General features: G+C 42.8%; 1 protein-coding gene across 1 annotated transcript in view; it reads right to left on the minus strand.

The window, feature by feature from the left end:
* Positions 1-24331, minus strand: part of CSMD3 (CUB and Sushi multiple domains 3) — a 1177406-nt gene that overhangs the window by 568976 nt on the left and 584099 nt on the right. Inside the window, exon 29 of the mRNA XM_040431881.1 lies at positions 261-377. Within this exon, the coding sequence (XP_040287815.1) occupies positions 261-377 (117 nt within the window). The remainder of the gene's footprint in view (positions 1-260; positions 378-24331) is intronic.

The following is a 24331-nucleotide window of genomic DNA, read 5'->3' on the forward strand; positions in this document are numbered from 1 at the left end:
GTCAGGGAGACTCCTCAACCCACAAACAATCTACCAATGGATGGAGTTAGTTAAATATTTTACCACTGATTTTTACTAGATCCATAGGGACCATGACAAAACATTAGGGATTAATATTATTTCAACTCTACATATTGCATTTATATTTGTACTCTTAGTCCTTCAGGAATAAGAACATTGCTGGTGAAATTGAGTTTTAATAACTATTTTAATGTTTATTAAATGCATTTTTATAAATATCAGCTTAAGTGACTACTCACCAAACTCCTTAGGAACAGCTACAGAGAACACACAGTTATGGCCCACACTGTAGTTTTTGGGATAATTTGGTGATAACACAGTCCCTTCTGATCCTGTAGATCGGCTTCCACATGGTGCTAGAAAATTTGCAAAAAAAAGTTTGTGAATCTGCATCAATGTAACAATTTTATGTCATATTGATTTCATATGCTGAATAAATTACCAATCACTGGAAAATGAGCATCCTGCTCTTTGTAGGGTGATCATTGGTATATTTACGTTAGACAATGATCAGCCGGTAGCTTTCTGCAGGAAATATACCGCTGCATTGCCAGATGTGTTTGGTAGCGGCCTTTTCCCATCTCCCTACTAAGGGCAAATGTATATATATATTCTGTGCTAATTTAGCACTGAACTACTTGGAAATGAGAATTCTTCTACAAATTTCCCAATTTCCCATCATTTGTGCTAGTTTTCTTGAATACCCCCTCGTTTGCCCTTTTACTCCCTACCTTACACAACTGTGTTGCATTGGATGAGACTGTACTAGCATATTATATTTGTCAAACAAGATTGTATCATTTGTATTGTAGTCTTTTGAATAAAATATAATTTACAAAAGAAAAATGGAAAATTAAAATAGACAAGAAGAGCAGAAGGATACGTTTGTCGAAAAAGCTAAGAATGATTGCTATATTTTCATACATCTATTGTAAACATAATATTTGACCTACATTTAAATGAGAGAAACATATAAGTGTACATCAATTCTCACAAAAGAGGTAAAACTGACCTTGAAATAAGTACAGATACGACTCAAAGAATTTACATAGTATTTACATAAAAGGCAAATTATCTTTCTGCATTGTAAAGATCAGTACAACTCTTTATAGTGGTTCCCAATTCAAAATCTATGTGCTATTTATAGCATTTATCTTTATATTATATTTATTCTTCTTATGCAGCACACGACCACCTCCGCACTCTGTATTGATATGCCTTTATATAGTCATAACTATAGCAGCCACAGTAGCAATAGCAGATGGTGTAGCTTCCAAGGGATGAGAAGGGCAAGAAAGCTATTTTCCTTTGTTACACTGGTGGCTTTCTAAAGACCCCTTTACAGTGAACAATTTAGCAGGCAATTGTCGAGAAGGAAGTGTTCCTTCCCACCAAGCACCTTTTTATCAGTGCATTTACATGCCGCACCTTTACACTGGCAGATAAACACTAATAAGCATTCATATGAGCACTTATTAGCGATTATCTGGCCGATGTTCGGCCAGTCTAAAGCCTTAACTCCTCTACGTGAGCTCTTCTTTGTGCAGAAGATCTACTAAATGCCACCATAATCATCCTTTTGTTCCCACTGACATAATCATTACTATAGTTCAAATTCTTATCATTGTTGACATTGCTTTGGACCCTATAAAGCCTACTTATATCCTTATAACCCTATAGACCAGATCTACAGTAGTTAGAAATATTTGTAAAAAAAAAATTACATAAAAGTCTCCAACTCTTAAACAAGTTGGTTTTAGCCTCACATCGCACACATTATTGAATTTTAAATGTTTTTCATAGCATTTCTGCAAGCAGTTCTGGTGTTCTATTTTTAATTTAATTTTTTTAGGCTAGTTTCACACTAGCGGCAGGGGACTCCGGCAGGCTGTTCCGGCAGGTGAACAGTCTGTTGGATCCGTCCTGCTGCTAGTTCACGTGTGCCCCCGGACTGCCGCTCCGTCCACATTGACTATAATGGCACATCGTGGGCACATGTGAACTAGCGGCAGGATGGATCTGACATGCTGTTCACCCGCCATAACAGCCTGCCGAAGTCCCCAGCCGAAGTCCCCAGCCGCTAGTGTGAAAGTCCTATATAGAAGCCTATGTGGAAAAAACTGCAAAAAAAAAGACCCCTTGTGGCTCTGTTGTGCCAAACATAGATTATACATATTAGGTATTGCCACGTTCGTAATGATATTGCCACGTCCATAATCATCTGCTCTATAAAAATATCACATGATCTAACCCTTCAGGTGAACACTGTATAATAAATAAAAACTATGCCAAAATTAACATATTTTGGGCCTATAAAGTATAATAATGGTACCAATAAAACTGGCACCTTGTCCCCTAGTTTCCAAAATTGGGTCACTTCTTTGGGAGTTTCTACTGTAGGGTGCATCAGGGGGGCTTCAAATGGGACATGGTGTCTAAAAACCAGTCCAGCAAAATCTGCCTTCCAAAAACCATATGGTATTCATTTTCTACTGCACCCTGCCATGTGCCCTTACATAAGTTTACAACCACATGTGGGGTGTTTCTGTAAACCACAGAATCAGGGTAATAAATATTGAGTTTTGTTTGGCTGTTAACCCTTGATGTCTTAAAGAAAAAAATTGTTTAAAATTGAAAATCTGTTAAAAAAGTGAAATTTAGAAATTTCATCTCCATTTTCCTTTAATTCTTGTGGAACACCTAAAGGGTTAACAAAGTTTTTAAAATCAGTTTTGAGTAACTTGAGGAGTGTAGTTTCTACAATGGGGTTATTTTGGGGGGCTTTCTACTGTGTAAGCCCGACAAAGTGACTTCAGACCTGAAATAGTTCTTAAAAAGTGGGTTTTGGAAATTTTCTTAAAAATTTCAAGATTTGCTTCTCAAATTCTAAGCCTTCTAAAGTCCTAAAAAATAAAATGGCATTTACAAAATGATGCCAACATAAAGTAGACATGTTGGTAATGTTAAGTAATACATATTTTAAGATGTATCACTTTTTGTTTTAAAAGCAGAGAAATTGAAATTTTAAAAATTGTGAATCATGAGGTATAATGTGTCACGAGAAAACAATCTTAGAATGGCTTGGATAAGTAAAAGTGTTCCAAAGTTATTACCACATAAAGTGACACATGTCAGATTTGCAAAAAATGACCTGGGCAGAAGGGCGAAAACTGGCCCGGGGTAGAAGGGGTTAATAGAAGGAGGTCCCAAGCAATCCATTTTTGACAGCCCTAATAGGACAGGAACTGGCTTGATAAGACAACTGATAAATGGCTTTACTGGAAGATGAAGAAATAATTTAAACATCTTTAAGGTGATTCTGGGACTTAAAAATTGATGACCTATCATTTTGACAACCATCAATATCAGAGCTGTGCAGTCTGACTTCTAGCATCCCACCAATCAGCTGTTTGCAGGAACTATGAAACTTTAACCAAGCACCAAAACATCATAGCTCCATCCACCATGAAGTGACCATGTCTGGTTATTGCAGCCCTGTTCCAGCCTGCAATAACTAGGCACAGCCACTACATAGTCAGGCCCTTGACATCCGATCTGATGCATATGACCTATCCTAAGGATAGTTCATCAGTACTTAAGCCCAGGAGAACCCCTGAAATTTATAACCTTACCTCAAGAATGAAGACTCTTATTTTTACTGCTGTGCAGTACATTACTTCGATAAAGATATTAGTCTAACAAACTGAGGTACTTTCCTAAGTGACACATTTGGAGTGTAAAGCAATGAGATAAGTTAATTACGGCTTCAGATCTCCGTATGTTGTTCTACCTCTTGGGAGACATTTGCAGCAATTCAGCATTGTGGAGTTTATCAGCAAATCTGATTTTGCTACTGTGACTATTTGTTTGCAAGGGGTTTATATCCAATAGACAATAATCTCTGTGTTGCTAACTTCTCTTTTCCATACTTCAATCTACTTTAGTCTTTGTTTTCATGCAAATTAAGTTACAAAGCACACAGCTCCAGGTACAGTAAATAGCTTTTAGTGAAGCAAGAATACAAAACAGCTTGCCACAAGATATGCTAATCTGCCTTCTTTTGAATCATGAGCCTCTGTTATATGGAATTTAGGAACATTTGAAATGGATGAGCTTTTACTGAATTAAAAATAAAAGGCTTAATGTATTCTGTTATGTAGTACAACATGTGACAATCACCAACAAATGTTGCAAGATAAGAACCGAGGTGGATAAGGGGTTCCTTGAGTCCGTGAGAAGAAATAATTCTGAGAGCTCTTCTGTCCAAAACATTGAGCTTTGTCCATGTTTAGTTGCATCATAATTGGTGGCGTTATCATTATATACATAGGACAGTTCATCAATAAGACCTAATGAGTCAGTGATTGGCTGCAGTGATCCAATGACACAGTCGGTGACATCAGTGTTGCAGCAACAACAAAAACCACTGGGTTACTGCAGTAGGTGCATTGGAATGGCAGGGGATTATGGACGTGAGAAAGGCTTATTTTTAGTTTACATTATTCTATTAGTATTATTCAGGGGGACAATTTAAAATAATCCCCCAAGAACCCTTTTAACATTTTTTAGTTCAAAGTATCTCTCCACCATCATTTCAATTTATATGTGGATCACAAAGGATAACCTGTTGGGGACCTCTGCCGTACACCATAATGGTAAGTGATCACCATCAATGTCAGCTCAAAATGGGATTGTCTTGAGCTAGACTTTTGAGGCTCATTTGTCAGAACCTTGGCCTATTGGATGATACTCTAGTACTCTGGTAGGCCATTTCAGACCCTAGATAAGGATGCTTATCTATAATCTGCGTAAATGTAAAGTCAGACAGCAGATTATAAAACATTGAACCATATGAGAGAGAGAACAATATCCCATAACACTGCCGGCAGAGTCCCCCATAAAAGCATCAGCCCAAATTCACTTCTAAATGGCAAGTCAACATTCTCTTATATCAACATCAGCCATACAACAATGATGTGCCAAAGTGTCTCCATAATACTGCCACAAGTACTCCATACACTGGGCAGGCCACAGCCCCAATTATGCCTCAGTCCACTGATTGCTAGGCATTAGGGTTGCTGTTCGGGTTCGTACCGAACTTTGCGAGTTTGGGTACTAGGACCCGAACTTGGACTTTTTCACTGAAGTTCGGCTTCAGTGTTCGGGTGACTATTATTTTTTTCATTATCACATGGTTACAACGGAAAATAATAGCATTCTTAAGACAGAATGCTAAATAAAATGATCATTGAGGGTTTAAAAAAACAAAACTCACCTCATCCACTTGATCGCACAGCCAATATCTTCTTCTTTCTGCAGGACCTGCGATGACGTTACCGCACTCACCACGTGGTGAATGCGGTGACCTAATTGCAGGTCCTGCTGAATGAAAATTGAAGGACCTGCGGTGACGTCACCGTGCTCACCCCATGGTGAGAGCGGTGATGTCATCGCAGGTCCTTTTGCAGGTCCTGCAGAAAGAAGAGGATACCAGATGAGGTGAGGTTTTTTTTTAACCCCTCAATGGCCATTTTATTTAGCATTCTGTCTTAAGAATGCTATTATTTTCCGTTATAACCTTTGTGGGGATTCGCTCTGGTAGACAGGACAAGCGGACGCAGTAAAGAGGCAAAGACTAGTTTGTAACAAAAAAAAAACTTCAGTGTTTTTTCACACTTATGGCAACAAAACAGTACGACAGTCCATTTGCAGTTTTGGTGTTCATTCACACCTAAACAGTTCATACAGCAACACAGTCACTTGTTATCCTAGGTGTTAACTCACACCTGATCGGCATTGCTCAGGAAAGAGCAGACCTCCCAAACTTAGGCCTCCAGACTAGCACACAGCTCAGATCCCAATCCAGCAATTGTCAGAGCTCCTCTGTCAGAGAGAGAGGTAATCACACCAGGCTGAAACTGCCGGCTGAGTTTTTAATAGGCCAGTCAAGACCCGGCCTGGAACATGGGAAGTAGTCACTCACCCAGCACTTTGACTACATCCAGTAAGAGCCATCCCAGATCAGCTATTAAGCTATACTAAATAGCTAGGTGTCAAACAGCAACTGCTGCTGACACATGAACACTGGCTCTTACTCCACTGAGGCCAGGAACCTCGGTGACACATACCTTCCATCAAAGACGTACCCTTGCACCTTACTTATACCATGTTATAAATGAAAATATTAAAGTGAAGTTTGGGTCCCCATTAACTTTAATGGGGTCCGTGTTTGGAGTCAAGTTTGGGTCAAGTTCGGGTCCTGAACCCGAACTTTGACCTCAAGTTCGGTCGAACCCAGGGAACCTGAAATTCCACGGGTTTGTTCATTCCTACTAGGCATATGTTTTCACTATTTAACCCTACACTGGGTACTGGTGATTCAACTGACTTTCTTTATAATTGTAATATCTTGGCATTATCATCATCTTATCCCCAGATGAGCCCAGTAGCATAATAGGGCTATTTACACTATTGAAGGCTCCAGATGGGGTTGTCCTTGTTTGGGCAATGTCTCTGTGTATAGGTTAGCATCTCTTTATAGTTTTTTGTTAGGAAAAAGAGAGAAAGGCAAGAGACTCACAATAGTATAAACCCCCATCCAGGCTTTACACTTTAATCACTACCAGGAGTAACGCTGGTGAGGAACACATGATATGGATCACAGCAGCAGTGGTAAGAATGCTCTATGTTTTGCTGAACAGAACTGTATATATATATATATATATATATATATACAGTCGTGGCCAAAAGTTTTGAGAATTACATAAAAATTGGAAATTGGAAAAGTTGCTGCTTAAGTTTTTATAATAGCAATTTGCATATACTCCAGAATGTTATGAAGAGTGATCAGATGAATTGCATAGTCCTTCTTTGCCATGAAAATTAACTTAATCCCAAAAAAAACCTTCTACTGCATTTTATTGTTGTCATTAAAGGACCCGCTGAGATCATTTCAGTAATCGTCTTGTTAACTCAGGTGAGAATGTTGACGAGCACAAGGCTGGAGATCATAATGTCAGGCTGATTGGGTTAAAATGGCAGACTTGACATGTTAAAAGGAGGGTGATGCTTGAAATCATTGTTCTTCCATTGTTAACCATGGTGACCTGCAAAGGAACGCGTGCAGCCATCATTGCGTTGCATAAAAATGGCTTCACAGGCAAGGATATTGTGGCTACTAAGATTGCACCTCAATCAACAATTTATAGGACCATCAAGAACTTCAAGGAAGGAGGTTCAATTCTTGTTAAGAAGGCTTCAGGGCGTCCAAGAAAGTCCAGCAAGGGCCAGGATCGTCTCCTAAAGAGGATTCAGCTGCGGGATCGGAGTGCCACCAGTGCAGAGCTTGCTCAGGAATGGCAGCAGGCAGGTGTGAGCGCATCTGCACGCACAGTGAGGCGAAGACTTTTGGAAGATGGCCTAGTGTCAAGAAGGGCAGCAAAGAAGCCACTTCTCTCCAAAAAAAACCATCAGGGACAGATTGATCTTCTGCAGAAAGTATGGTGAATGGACTGCTGAGGACTGGGGCAAAGTCATATACTCCGATGAAGCCTCTTTCCGATTGTTTGGGGCATCTGGAAAAAGGCTTGTCCGGAGAAGAAAAGGTGAGCGCTACCATCAGTCCTGTGTCATGCCAACAGTAAAGCATCCTGAGACCATTCATGTGTGCGGTTGCTTCTCATCCAAGGGAGTGGGCTCACTCACAATTTTGCCCAAAAACACAGCCATGAATAAAGAATGGTACCAAAACACCCTCCAACAGCAACTTCTTCCAACAATCCAACAACAGTTTGGTGAAGAACAATGCATTTTCCAGCACGATGGAGCACCGTGCCATAAGGCAAAAGTGATAACTAAGTGGCTCGGGGACCAAAACGTTGACATTTTGGGTCCATGGCCTGGAAACTCCCCAGATCTTAATCCCATTGAGAACTTGTGGTCAATCCTCAAGAGGCGGGTGGACAAACAAAAACCCACTAATTCTGACAAACTCCAAGAAGTGATTATGAAAGAATGGGTTGCTATCAGTCAGGAATTGGCCCAGAAGTTGATTGAGAGCATGCCCAGTCGAATTGCAGAGGTCCTGAAAAAGAAGGGCCAACACTGCAAATACTGACTCTTTGCATAAATGTCATGTAATTGTCGATAAAAGCCTTTGAAACGTATGAAGTGCGTGTAATTATATTTCACTACATCACAGAAACAACTGAAACAAAGATCTAAATGCAGTTTAGCAGCAAACTTTGTGAAAACAAATATTTGTGTCATTCTCAAAACTTTTGGCCACGACTGTATATATATATACAGTATATAGTGAGACAATAACAGGACAAGTGATTGGGGATTATTATTAGAGCTAAGCGAATCGAATCCCACGAAGAATTTGATCTGAATTTCAGGATAAATTCAAATCGCCTAGAAGCCGAATTTCCTCGTGCTTCGTGTCAGCGAATCGATTTAACCTAAACTAGTATATAAAAAAAAAAATAATCTAACTTGCCTCCTCAATTTGCTCATGATGGCCACCAGCCTTCATCTTGCTTGAAGATCTCGGCCGAAATCCCACGCGAGATTACATGATCATGCCGGCCGACATAATCTCGCGCCGCACTGGATTTCGGACGAGATCTTCAAGAAAGATGGCAGCGGCCGTCCCGTCGCGAGTAAATGGAGGCGGTAAGTTTGATTTTGTAAGTTTAAATTATTGTTCATTTTACACTCAAATGCCGTGATCATGTATGAAAGCAGAATCTGAGGGGTACAATGACGGGGGTGGCGCTATTATAAGCACCAGCTACTTACAAAAAAATGCGCTTTGTGACGAAGTAATTTGTCACAAAGCAAGTTTTTGGTAAAATTCGGTGAAGTAGCCGAATCGAATTTTCAATAAATTTGCTCATTTCTAATCATTATTTTTCCCTATGATTCCTCTCATATTTGTACTGTGCTCCAGGAAGTAAATTTGTCTTCCAGGAAAAGCTGGATAAGCTATAAGGAATCCAGGAAAGTTGAGTATCGTTACCAAAGAGTAGCTTGCTCAGAGCTTTGATAAGTCATGTTTTAGGGCTACATTTTTAGGGAATGTCCTGACCAGTACAAGTACATTCTGGCACATTGATAGCCATGTACCAGGTGTTCTCTTGTAATAGAGAGACAGAACCTGTCTGGAGAGACTATTAGGTTCCTTGCAGACGAACGTGTCTGGATTATGTCAGGATGCGTTGCGGATGCGTTTAGTGAAAACTGTGCGATTTCGCAAACAAAGACATTCAGTTTTGTTTGCTATAACATTCTGTTTTTATCACGCGGGTGCAATGCGATTTACTTTGTTTTGCACGCTCATGAATAAAAAACTGAATAATTATAAACAGCTCTCTGCAACCATCCGTGAGAATCGCATCACATCCGCACTTTTATGTGGCCAGAGTTGCCTGAAAATCGCAGTATATAGAACATGCAGGGATTTTTACGCAACACAAAAGTGATGCGTGAAAACCGCCGCTCATGTACACAGACCCATTTAAATGAATGGGTCAGGATTTCGTGAGGGCTCAATGCGTTCGCATCACGCATTACACCCGCACAGAATTCTCGCTTGTGTGAAAGGGGCCTCACTGTGATTACTTGTTTGGTGTGACATTATGTGCAATTTGCTTTTTCCCTCCCTTTTTTGGTTTTGTTCCAATACACATAAAGAGAATAAACATGTGTATAGCAAAACATGTGTTACTGCAATACTTTTCTGTGAGAAATACTTCAGGGGTGCCAACATTTACGGCCATGACTGTATATGTCCAAATATCAAGTTTGGCAATCTTTGTTTAGGAAATGAAAACCAGATGTGTGATACAGTAATAAGCAATTATTCATAAAGAAGGTCATTATATTAGTTTAGAAATACCGGCTAAGTATTCCTATGGGTCTAGTAGCTTCTGGTCTGACACATCAAGGACCTCATTCTTCATTCAGAGATAACTCAAGTTTAAAAAAAATTGTCATTCTGTTTCACTGTGATCACTTTGTCATTGTTAAATGCCTTTAAGTGAAGGACATGTATGCATCAAATAAAGTCATTGTAGGGATTGTATTAGATTATGAGAAGCAGAACTCATGAAACCAAGGAACATGCTGGCGCAATGCAAAATATGGATAACAGTAGGAAAGTAGAAATAATGTGTTCTGTTCTACATGCCAGGTATCTGATATAGTATCCACCTACCGAGAAGTGGAATTTAAATGATAAAGCTACTCAGCTACTCAGCTAATCATGCCCAAGGTCTTTTTTTTTTTTCATCTAAAATCTATTGCTTTCCCCAAGACAAGCTCACCCCAAGACTGCTCAATTTCAATATTTTAATAGTCAGAATGTCCATTGATCATTTAATATCTATGAGCAACTTAATAAGAATGAATAATCAGAAAATGGCATATTATTTTACTATGTTTTGTATTATTAACACCACTTTTAAAAATTGACCTTTTTTTTGCTACTTTGCACTTAGAAAATTCCCTAGATACATACACATGCTGTAGCTCACTTGTTAGCTTTGTCTAGACTGACTTTGTCTAGACTGAGACAGAATAATCAGTGTAAGTGTTGATCACGAATATTCTAAAATCAGTGTTAGTGTTTATCCCGAATATTATAATCGCAAATTTTAATCGCGAATATTGGCACTTCGAGAATCTGCGAACATGTAGAATATAGTGCTATATCTTCATAATCGTGAATATTCTAGATTTTTTTTATCAGTACCCTCAGTACGTCTAGCTTGTGGGCCAATGAGAAGGTTGCAATATCTTTGTCAGAGCTTAGCAACATCCCTAGCAACCAATAGGAAAGTTGCCTACCCCATACTATATAAGAAACTCCCCAGCAGCCATTTTCTGCTGTTTTTTGAAGTTCTGAGAGAGACAGCAGTGTCATTGCTGTGCTTTGCTGAGTCATCTGGATCCTTATCCAATAACATTAGATCAGGCATGCTCAACCTGCGGCCCCCCAGCTGTTGTAAAACTACAACTCCCACAATGCCCTGCTGTAGGCCGATAGCTGTAGGCTGTTCGGGCATGCTGGGAGTTGTAGTTTTGCAACAGCTGGGGGGACGCAGGTTGAGCATCCCTGCCTTAGATAGTTAGTCATATATGTTACAGATAGTTACTGGGAGATAGTCAGTGTAGCTTAGATCGTGTTATAGTGTAGCTGATAGGCTCCAGTGCAAGTTGTTGGGTAGTGTGATAGGAATTACTGTACTGTGCATTTTCTCCAGCCTCAGGAAACTTCTAGCCACTTTAAAAATGTAGCTAGAGTGACCCACGCCATTTTTGCAATCAAGAAAATAATGACTGGAGATCACGAATTCTAGAATTTGTGAATTTATGGCGAATATTAGGCCAAAAATTTGCGAAATATCGACAAAACTAATATTGCTTATGCTGCTCATCACTAGTCAGTGTCATTATCACACGGGATGGGCATGTTGATGGCAGCTCTGTTGTACTGGAGGCTGGGATAATACAAGTTAGTGACATTGTACACACAAAGAAGGATCTATGCAGCTCCGCTGTCAGTCTCTGCTCTCTACACTAGTGAAACACATAATTCAGGAGCTCCATATGTGAAATTCATCCAATAAATATACATTTAAAGGGACTTGCCAGAATTTTGATACTGATGACCTATCCTCAGGATAGGTCATTAATATCTGATCAGTGGGGGTCCGACGCCGGGGACTAGAGTTGAGCGAACACCTGGATGTTCGGGTTCGAGAAGTTCGGCCGAACTTCCCGAAAATGTTCGGGTTCGGGATCCGAACTCGACCTGAACTTCGCCCCGAACCCCATTGAAGTCAATGGGGACCCAAACTTTTCGGCACTAAAAAGGCTATAAAATAGCCCAGGAAAGGGCTAGAGGGCTGCAAAAGGCAGCAAAATGTAGGTAAATCCCCTGCAAGCAAATGTGGATAGGGAAATGAATAAAAACAAAAATAAAATAAATAAAAATTAACCAATATCAATTGGAGAGAGGTCCCATAGCAGAGAATCAGGCTTCATGTCACCCACCACTGGAACAGGCCACTGTCAGATATTTAGGCGCCGGCACCCAGACAGAGGAGAGAGGTCCCATAGCAGAGAATCAGGCTTCATGTCACCCACCACTGTAACAGGCCACTGTCAGATATTTAGGCCCCGGCACCCAGACAGAGGAGAGAGGTCCCATTGCAGAGAATCAGGCTTCATGTAACCCACCACTGGAACAGACCGCTGTCAGATATTTAGGCCCCGGCACCCAGACAGAGGAGAGAGGTCCCATTGCAGAGAATCAGGCTTCATGTCACCCACCACTGGAACAGGCCACTGTCAGATATTTAGGCCCCGGCACCCAGACAGAGGAGAGAGGTCCCATAGCAGAGAATCAGGCTTCATGTCACCCACCACTGTAACAAGCCACTGTCAGATATTTAGGCCTCGGCAACCAGACAGAGGAGAGAGGTCCCATTGCAGAGAATCAGGCTTCATGTCACCCACCACTGGAACAGGCCACTGTCAGATATTTAGGCCCCGGCACCCAGACAGAGGAGAGAGGTCCCATTGCAGAGAATCAGGCTTCATGTCACCCACCACTGGAACAGGTCACTGTCAGATATTTAGGCCCCGGCACCCAGACAGAGGAGAGAGGTCCCATAGCAGAGAATCAGGCTTCATGTCACCCACCACTGGAACAGGCCACTGTCAGATATTTATGCCCCGGCACCCAGACAGAGGAGAGAGGTCCCATAGCAGAGAATCAGGCTTCATGTCACCCACCACTTGAACAGGCCACTGTCAGATATTTAGGCCTCGGCAACCAGACAGAGGAGAGAGGTCCCATTGCAGAGAATCAGGCTTCATGTCACCCACCACTGGAACAGGCCACTGTCAGATATTTAGGCCCCGGCACCCAGACAGAGGAGAGAGGTCCCATTGCAGAGAATCAGGCTTCATGTCACCCACCACTGGAACAGGCCACTGTCAGATATTTAGGCCCCGGCACCCAGACAGAGGAGAGAGGTCCCATAGCAGAGAATCAGGCTTCATGTCACCCACCACTGGAACAGGCCACTGTCAGATATTTATGCCCCGGCACCCAGACAGAGGAGAGAGGTCCCATAGCAGAGAATCAGGCTTCATGTCACCCACCACTGGAACAGGCCACTGTCAGATATTTAGGCCCCGGCAACCAGACAGAGGAGAGGTTCATTCAACTTTGGGTTGCCCCGCAATATAATGGTAAAATTAAAAAAAGAGGATTGAATGAAGTGCCCTGGAGTACAAGAATATATAGTTAAGGGGATGTAGTTTTAAATGTCTAATCTGCACAAGGGATGGACAGGTCCTGTGGGATCCATGCCTGGTTCATTTTTCTGAACGTCAGCTTGTCCACTTTGGCTGTAGACAGGCGGCTGTGTTTGTCTGTAATGACGCCCCCTGCCGTGCTGAATACACGTTCAGACAAAACGCTGGCCGCCGGGCAGTCCAGCACCTCCAAGGGATAAAAGGCTAGCTCTGGCCACGTGGACAATTTGGAGACCCAGAAGTTGAATGGGGCCGAACCATCAGTCAGTACGTGGAGGGGTGTGCACAGGTGCTGCTCCACCATGTTAGTGAAATGCTGCCTCCTGCTAACACGTTGCATATCAGGTGGTGGTGCAGTTAGCTGTGGCGTGGTGACAAAACATTTCCACATCTCTGCCATGCTAACCCTGCCCTCAGAGGAGCTGGCCGTGACACAGATGCGTTAGTGACCTCTTGCTCCTCCTCTGCCTTCTCCTTGGGTTTCCACTTGTTCCCCTGTGACATTTGGGAATGCTCTCAGTAGCGCGTCTACAAACGTGCGCTTGTACTCGCGCATCTTCCTATCACGCTCCAGTGCAGGAAGTAAGGTGGGCACATTGTCTTTGTACCGAGGATCCAGCAGGGTGGCAACCCAGTAGTCCGCACATGTTAAAATGTGGGCAACTCTGCTGTCGTTGCGCAGGCACTGCAGCATTTAGTCGCTCATGTGTGCCAGGCTGCCCAGAGGTAAGAACAAGCTGTCCTCTGTCGGAAGCGTATCGTCATTGTCCAGTGTTTCCCCTCAGCCACGCACCAGTGATGGGCCCGAGCTGCATTGGGTGCGACCCCGCTGTAAACATGCTTCATCCTTCTCCACCTCCTCCTCCTCCTCGTCCTCCTCGTCCTCCAGTAGTGGGCCCTGTCTGGCCACATTTGTACCTGGCCTCTGCTGTTGCAAAAAACCTCCCTCTGAGTCACTTCGAAGAGACTGGCCTGAAAGTGCTAAAAATGACCCCTCTTCCTCCTCCTCCTCCTCCTGGGCCACCTCCTCTTCCATCATCGCCCTAAGTGTTTTCTCAAGGAGACATAGAAATGGTATTGTAACGCTGAAAATGGCATCATCGCCACTGGCCATGTTGGTGGAGTACTCGAAACAGCGCAACAGGGCACACAGGTCTCGCATGGAGGCCCAGTCATTGGTGGTGAAGTGGTGCTGTTCCGCAGTGCGACTGACCCGTGCGTGCTGCAGCTGAAACTCCACTCTGGCCTGCTGCTGCTCGCACAGTCTGTCCAGCATGTGGAAGGTGGAGTTCCACCTGGTTGGGCACGTCACATATGAGGCGGTGAGCGGGAAGGCCGAAGTTACGCTGTAGCGCAGACAGGCGAGCAGTGGCAGGATGTGAACGCTGGAAGCGCGCACAGACGGCCCGCACTTTATGCAGCAGCTCTGACATGTCGGGGTAGTTGTGAATGAACTTCTGCTCAACCAAATTCAGCACATGCGCCAGGCAAGGGATGTGCGTCAAACCGGCTAGTCCCAGAGCTGCGACAAGATTTGGCCCATTATCGCACACCACCAGGCCGGGCTTGAGGCTCACCGGCAGCAACCACTCGTCGGTCTGTTGTTCAATACACCGCCACAACTCCTGCACGGTGTGGGGCCTGTCCCCCAAACATATGAGTTTCAGAATGGCCTGCTGACGTTTACCCCGAGCTGTGCTGAAGTTGGTGGTGAAGGTGTGTGGCTGACGGGATGAGCAGGTGGAACAAGAGGAGGAGGAAGCCAAGTAGGAGGAGGAGGCTACAGGAGGCAAAGAATGTTGCCCTGCGATCCTTGGCGGCAGAAGGACGTGCGCCAAAGAGCTCTCCGCCTGGGTCCCAGCCGCCACTACATTTACCCAGTGTGCAGTTAGGGAGATATAGCGTCCCTGGCCGTGCTTACTGGTCCACATATCTGTGGTTAGGTGGACCTTGCCACAGATGGCGTTGCTCAGTGCACACTTGATTTTATCGGATACTTGGTTGTGCAGGGAAGGCACGGCTCTCTTGGAGAAGTAGTGGCGGCTGGGAACAACATACTGTGGGACAGCAAGTGACATGAGCTGTTTGAAGCTGTCTGTGTCCACCAGCCTGAATGACAGCATTTCATAGGCCAGTAGTTTAGAAATGCTGGCATTCAGGGCCAGGGATCGAGGGTGGCTAGGTGGGAATTTAGACTTTCTCTCAAATTTTTGTGAGAGCTGACGGAGATGGAGAGCTGACGGAGATGTCACCGTGTGACATGGTGGAGATGCTTGGTGACGGAGGTGGTGGTGTTGGTGGTACATCGTGTGTTTGCTGGGCGGCAGGTGCCAACGTTCCTCCAGACATGGAGGAAGATGCCGAGGCAGCAGTAGAAGTGGTAGCAGGGGAGCCTGATTGAGTTTCTTGTTTTTAAGGTGTTTACTCCAGGTTTTGCTCAGGTTCAGAACGTTATTGCCTTTCTTCAGGCTCTGATGGCACAGCGTGCAAACCACTCGGGTCTTGTCGTCAGCACATTGTTTGAAGAACTGCCACGCCAGGGAACTCCTTGAAGCTGCCTTTGGGGTACTCGGTCCCAGGTGGCGGTGGCCAGTAGCAGGCGAACTCTCTTGGCGGCAGGTGTTCGGCTTTTGTCCACTGCTCCCTCTTTTGTACGCTGTTGGCTCGGTCTCACCACTGCCTCTTCCTCCGAACTCTGAAAGTTAGTGGCACGACCTTCATTCCATGTGGGGTCTAGGACCTCATCATCCCCTGCATCGTCTTCCACCCAGTCTTTCTCCCTGACCTCATGTTCAGTCTGCACACTGCAGAAAGACGCAGCAGTTGGCACCTATGTTTCATCATCATCAGAGACGTGCTGAGGTGGTATTCCCATGTCCTCATCATCAGGAAACATAAGTGGTTGTGCGTCAGTGCATTCTATGTCTTCCACCGCTGGGCAAGGGCTAGGTGGATGCCCTTGGGAAACCCTGCCAGCAGAGTCTTCAAACAGCATAAGAGACTGCTGCATAAGTTGAGGCTCAGACAGTTTCCCTGATATGCATGGGGGTTATGTGACAGACTGATGGGCTTGGTTTTCAGGCGCCATCTGTGCGCTTTCTGCAGAAGACTGGGTGGGAGATAATGTGAACATGCTGGATCCACTGTCGGCCACCCAATTGACTAATGCCTGTACCTGCTCAGGCCTTACCATCCTTAGAACAGCATTGAGCCCCACCAAATATCGCTGTAAATTCTGGCGTCTACTGGGACCTGAGGTAGTTGGTACTCTAGGACGTGTGGCTGTGGCAGAATGGCCACGTCCTCTCCCAGCACCAGAGGGTCCATTAACCCCACCACGACCATGTCCGCGTCCGCGTCTCTTACTAGATGTTTTCCTCATTGTTACCGTTCACCACAAGAAGAAAAAAATTATTTGGCCCAATGTATTGAATTCAAATTCAGGCCTTTTTTTACAGGCACCTAACACTATTTGGCTATCTATTTAGGTACCTTATTACACTAATACAGGCACAGCAGTAACCACAGATTTAGCTGAATATAAATTGTAGGCCTAGTATTTAGGCGCTGGATGACAGATATCCTATTTACGGACAGAATTAGACTTGAGATGCACGGTAGCGTGTGAAGTTATTGAGGATGACCCTATCCACACCTTCAATGTAATATACCCTTTTATGGATATATTTAAACTTGGCCTGCTACAGCAGAAACCACTGATTTAGGGAATTGCTAATTTGGGAATTGAATTTCAACCCAGAACAAAAACTGTGCTTTGACGGACACTAAATAACTTGACCAGCCACAGCAGTAACCACAGAATTAGCTGAATATAAATTGTAGGCCTAGTATTTAGGCCCTGTATGACAGGTATCCCTTTACGGACAGAATTACACTTGGAGATGCACGGTAGCGTGTGAAGTTATTGAGGGTGACCCTATCAGCACTTGAATTTGCACCTTCAATGTAACAAAACTGTGCTTTGACGGACACTAGAATACTTGTCCAGCCACAGCTGGAACACCAGATTTAGGGTATTGCTATTTTGGGAATTGAATTTCACCCCAGAAAAAAATATAATCTTTTGCCAGACAGCAGACAGTATTACAATTGGCTAGCCACAGCTGAAATACCAGATTTAGGGTACTGCTATTTTGACAATTGTATTTCACCCCTCAATAAAATAGCAAGCACAGCCAAGCCCATGATGTAGGATATAGCAAAAAAAAACAACACACTATTGATGGTTAAATGGACTTGGTGGCAGCTTGTGCTGGCACACCACAAAACATGAAATGGCCGCCGATCACCCCAGAAAAAAGTGACAGAAAAACTCTCTGGGCAGCCTAAAAACAATGAGCAATTAACTAGCAGAAGTTGAATGATACACAGCTGTAGATCGAGTGTTTTTGATGAGTAAATCCCTGCCTAATCTGGACCTAACAGCAGCAGCTGCATCCTATCCCTACACTGATCAGAGCAGAGTGACGTGTGGCGCTACGTGACTCCAGCTTAAATAGAGGCTGGGTCACATGCTGCACTGGCCAATCACAGCCATGCCAATAGTAGGCATGGCTGTGATGGCCTCTTGGGGCAAGTAGTATTTGCAGCCTTTCAAAAAGCACCAAGAAAGCGCCGAACACCGAACCCGAACCCAGACTTTTACGTAAATGTTCGGTTTCGGGTCTGTGTCACTAACACCTCAAAATTCGGTACGAACCCGAACTATACAGTTCGGGTTCGCTCATCCCTACCGGTGACCATTTTTGCAATCAAGAAAATAATGACTGGAGATCACGAATATATATAAAATATCTATTTTTTTATACTGTATATACACAAAGATGAACAAGCACTTTTATAGTTTTTAAAGTACCTTTTTTAGAGTGTTCTTTTTTCAGAAAGTAATTCTGGACCTAGCGTTACTATATTAGCAAACTGCTTGCTTGCAGAAATAGCTTAATTAAACCAATTATGCAAAAGATTACTCTCAATCAATACACATAAAACAGGTTAACAGTAATTAAAAGTGTAAATGAACTATTTTCAACATCTGGGTGCTGCCTTAGAATCGTAGATTAAGCTCAATGGATTTAATCAATCACCCGACCTTTCACATTGCGTTCAATGACATGACTGATACTTGACTTCTAAAAACCGTGTCAAAGTGCATGATGACGGATGTACTTCATTCCTTCATTTGTCCATTATAGTTACACCTTAAGCCCTCTAGGTTTTAAAATTAGTTTTTCAGTAATACAGTATTAAAATCTAGGATGTTAAAAAAGGTTCTGAGGACGTGAAAAGCATATACACGCTAAATAAATGTCTGCCTTAGCCCATAATTTTGGCTGGACTGGATGACCCTCTAATTTTTATAGAGGTGTCCCAACTCTTAACTCATTAGGGAAAAGAAGGGTAAATCAGTAAAGCATGCCTGACCCTTTTATTCTCAAGGGAAATAAGCCAGGGAAAGATGTGTCTGGCAGTGTCTTGCTTACATCTACCTATTGATAATTTATGCCAAGTGTGCATGTGTATAGAGGAGTTGGAAGGCAAAGTTGTCAGCCGAATAAATGTTCTGTTGACAGCTATCTAAAATGTATGACCAACTTAAAGATGCCCATACTCAGGAGATAATGGTCAGCTGAAATAGACCATTTTAATTGTTTCAACAAATCATCAATTATTATACTTAATCTGAATGATCATTCATAATAGCCGATTACAAACTTCTTTCTGTGAAAAGCATGATCCATGCAGTTGAAAATATTTTACCACTTTCAGACTGGGCCATTTACCCCCTTCCTGACCAGGCCTAATTTTCAAATCTGACATGTGTAACTTTATGTGGTAATAACTTTGGAACGCTTTTACTTATCCAGGCCATTCAGAGAATATTTTCTCGTGACACATTGTACTTCATGTTAATGGTAAATTGGAGTCAATATGTTTTACCTTTATTTGTAAAAAAATCCAAAATTTGAATCTCTCTGCTCTTAAAGCAGAAAGTGATACCTCATAAAATATTTTTTACTTAACATTCCACATATGTTTACTTTATGTTGCCATCATTTTGTAAATGTCATTTTAGTTTTTAGGACATTAGAAGGCTTAGAATTTTAGAAGCAATTCTAAAAAGAAAATTTCCAAAACCCACTTTTTAAGGACAATTTCAGGTCTGAAGTCACTTTGTGGGGCTTACACAATGGAAACCCGCATAAATGACCCCATTGTAAAAACTACACCCCTCCAGTTACTCAAAACTGATTTTACTAACTTTTTTTTAACACTTTAGGTGTTCCACAAGAATTAAAGGAAACTTTTTGGGCAGATTTTCAATTTTAATCAATTTTTTTCTTTAACACATCAAGAGTTAACAGCCAAACAAAACTCAATATTTATTATTCTTATTCTGCGGTTTAGAGAAACACTCCACATGTGGTCGTAAACTGATGTAAGGGCACACGACAGGGCGCAGAAGAATAGGAGTGCTGTATGGTTTTTGGAAGGCAGATTTTGCTAAACTGGTTTTTAGATGCCATATCCCATTTGTGACGCCATTTTGGAAACTACGGGATAAGGTGGAAGTTTTATTGATACTATTTTGGTGTACATATGAATTTTAATTGCTCTATATTACGTTTTTTGTGAGGCAAGGTAATCAAAAAATGGCTGTTTTGTTTTTATATATATTTTTTTGCAACATTCATATAACAGGGTAGATCATGTGCTATTTTTATAGAGCAGGTTGTTACGGATGCAATGATATTGAATATGTCTACTTTCTTTGTTTGTTTGTTTCAGTTTTACATAATAAAGAATTTTTGAAAAAAAAATATGTTTTTGTGTCTCCATTTTCTGAACGCCATATTTTATTTTTTTCTGCCAATAGTCTTGTGCAGGGCTCGTTTTTTGCAGGAAGAGTTTACGTTTTTATAGGTACCATTTTTGGGTACATATGATTTTTTGATCATTCATTATTACACTTTATAAGGCAAGGTGACCAAAAAATGGTTTTAGCACAGTTTCTATTTATTTATTTTTATAGTGTTCACCTGAGGGGTTAAGTCATATGACATTTTTATAGAGCAGATCGTTACATACGTGGCAATACCTAATATGTATACTTTTTATTAGAGGTGGGACGACAAATCTGTCGAATCCACAAATCCCTTGAATCTTGCTGGATTCGAAGCATTCTTGGACTCGAATCCTGACCTCATTTAAAAAATTTGAATCCCGGGCATAGTCATCTGTATCACTGTCCTTAGCAGGAGAGAGAGATGAGTTTCTGCTGGGACTCGAACCCATGACCTTCTGTATCAGAGGAAAGGCACTTACACACACAGCTATAAGAGCTGCATAGCTACTGATGGAAAAAATATGAGACTTCTACTGTAGACTCTGTTACCTGTTATAGCCAGTGTACATCTATAGACATGACATCTGCCCAACACACCCAGCTCTGCTATATCTCTATATGACAGCTGCCCCAGCACACCCAGCTCTGCTATATCTCTATATGACAGCTGCCCCAGCACACTCATCTCTGCTATATCTCTATATATAATAGCTGCACCAGCACACCCAGCTCTGCTACATCTATACACATGACAACTGCCCCAGCACACTCAGCTCTACTATATCTCTATATATGACAGCTGTCCCAGCACACTCAGCACTGCTATATCTATATATATATATATATATATATATATATATATATGACAGGTGCCCCAGCACACTCAGCTCTGCTACATCTATACACATGACAGCTGCCCCTGCACACTCAGCTCTGTTATATCTATATATCTGTAAGTATTACTATACAATAGATATATATATATATATATATATATATAGAGAGAGAGATATAGCAGAGCTGAGTGTGCTGGGGCAGCTATCATATATAAAGATATAGCAGAGCTGAATGTGCTGGGGCAGCTGCTATATGTATAGATGTAGCAGAGCTGGGTGTGCTGGGGTAGCTGTTATGTGTATAGATGTAGCAGAGCTGGGTGTGCCGGGGCAGCTGTTATGTGTATAGATGTAGCAGAGCTGGGTGTGCTGGGGCAGCTATCATATATAGCGATATAGCAAAGCTGAGTGTGCTGGGGCAGCTGTCATGTGTATAGATGTAGCAGAGCTGGGTGTGCTGGGGCAGCAGTTATGTGTATAGATGTAGCAGTGCTGAGTGTGCTGGGGCAGCTGTCATATAGAGATATAGCAGTGCTGAGTGTGCTGGGGCAGCTGTCATGTGTATGGATGTACACTGGCTATCAAAGCTATGACAGAGTATACAGTAGAAGTCTCATATTTTTTCAGTCACTGGCTATGCAGCTCTTATAGCTGTCTGGTTAAGTGCCTTGCCTCTGATACAGAAGGTCGTGGGTTCGAGTCCAAGCAGAAACTTTTCTAAAATACACAAGCACTGACTCCATATATGGACATACAGCGCGGGACACAGGCTGGAAGAGGCCTGCATCGCATCGCTGACATGGAGGTAATTAGAAGTGTTCTATTTTTTAAATATCGGACTTTTACTGCCACATGGGGCGAGCAGGAGGCACTATGATACTGGCACGTGGGGGGGGTGGGGTTGGCACTATGATACTGGCAGATGGGGGGGAGAGGCACTTGATACTGGCACATTGGGAGGGGGGAGATGGCACTATGATATAAGCACATTGGGGGGGAGATGGCACTATGATACTGGCACATTGGGGGGAGATGGCACTATGATACTGGCACATGGGGGGTGTTTGGCACTATAATACTGGCACATTGGGGGAGGAGAGAGGCACTTGATACTGGCACATTGGGAGGGGGAGATGGCACTATGATATTGGCACATTGTGGGGAGATGGCACTATGATACTGGCACATTGGGAGAGAGATGGCACTATGATACTGGCACATGGGGGGTTGGCACTATGATACTGGCACATTGGGAGGGGGGAGATAGCACTATAATACTGGTACATTGGGGGGGGAGATGGCACTATGATACTGGCACATGGGGGGAAGGAGAGACGCACTTGATACTGGCACATGGGGGGGGTTGGCACTATGATACTGGCACATGGGGGGTGGGAAGGAGAGAGAAACGTGATACTGGCACATTGGGGGGGAGATGGCACTATGATACTGGCACATGTGGAGGTGGGTGGGAAGGAGAGGAGAGGAGAGAGGCACTTGATACTGGTACATTGGGGGGGTTGGCACTATGATACTGGCACATGGGGGAAGGAGAGAGGCACTTGATACTGGCACATGGGGGGGTTGGCACTATGATACTGGCACATGGGAGGTGGGAAGGAGAGAGGCACTTGATACTGGCACATTGGGGGGGAGATGGCACTATGATACTTCCACATGGGGAGGTGGGTGGGAAGGAGAGGAGAGAGGCACTTGATACTGGCACATGGGGGGGAGAAGGCACTATGATACTGGCACATAGGGGGGAAGGAGAGAGGCACTTAATACTGGCACATTGGGGGGGAGATGGCACTATGATACTGGCACATGGGGAGGTGGGTAGGAAGGAGAGAGGCCCTTGATACTGGCACATTGGGGGGAGATGGCACTATGATACTGGCACATAGGGGGGGAGGAGAGAGGCACTTGATACTGGCACTTTGGGGGGCAAGATGGCACTATGATACTGGGACATGGGGGGAAGGAGAGAGGCACTTGATACTGGCACATGGGGGGGTTGGCACTTGATACTGTCACATGGGGGGGCATCTATGGGGACACTTACTGGCACATTATTGGGGGCATTATGGGGGTCCCTTTTTACTGGCACATTATTGAGGGACACTATGGGGCATCTACCAAGGCCACAAAGAAGGGGTATTTTATATGGGGGGGGCTCTGTGTGGTACTAGTATTATCAGGGGGTTTATCTGTTTCTGCAGTATTGTATTTGGGAGCACAGCGGCACAGTATTGTGGTAGGATAATTTGTCCAAAAGATGCGAGAAGGATGGAAAAGTAGTAAACTAAGATTTTTTTTGTTGTCAAACTGCAGAGACGAAAAATGGCTGAAAACTGGAGGTCTGATTTGAAGGTTTCAAAGGAGAAGATGAGGAAAGAGAACATCTACGTCAAAGAGACATCACTGGATATAAGAGGTATGTGCGCTGTATTACCCTGTATTTCCAATTTTTTCCGAATCCAAATCCGAATACTTTGTTAAAAAAGTATGGACTCTTTAATTTTAAATATAAAAAAAATATTGAGTTTGGATCACTTTGTTTCTTACACTGTTCACACAATTCTTATGTACAGGATTCGTAGGATTCGAGATTCGAAAGATTCAAGAGATTTGAGAACCTTTTCAGATTCGGATTCGGATTCAAAAAAAAATTGGATTCGTCCCACCTCTACTTTTTATTATTTATTTAAGTTTTACACAATAATAGTATTTTTGAAGCCAAAAAAATTATGTTTTAGCGTCTCCATAGTCTGAGAGCCATAGCTTTTTTATTTTTTGACCAATTGTCTTAGTTAGGATCTCATTTTTTTGCGGGATGAGGTGGCGGTTTGATTAGTACTACTTTGAGGGGCATATGCCTTTTTGATCGCTTGGTGTTGCACTTTATGCGATGTTAGGTGACTAAAAATGGCTTTTTTGGCACTTTTATTTTATTTTCATTACAGTGTTCATGTGAGGGGTTAGGTCATGTGATATTTTTATAGAGCTGGTTGTTACAGACATGGCAATACCTAATATGTTAACTTTTTTTTATTTCACTTTAACACAATAATAGCATTTTTGAAACAAAAAAATATGTTTTTATGTCTCCATGTTCTGAGAGCTCTAGTTTTTTTAGTTTTTTGAGCGGTTTTCTAATGTAGGGGCTCATTTTTTGTGGGATGAGGTGATGGTATTATTGTTACCATTTTGTGGGACATACACCTTTTTGATCACTAGGTGTTGCACTTTTTGTGATGTAAGGTAACAAAAATGG

The sequence above is a fragment of the Bufo bufo genome, chromosome 5, assembly GCF_905171765.1.
Source record: "Bufo bufo chromosome 5, aBufBuf1.1, whole genome shotgun sequence".
NCBI lineage: Eukaryota > Metazoa > Chordata > Amphibia > Anura > Bufonidae > Bufo > Bufo bufo.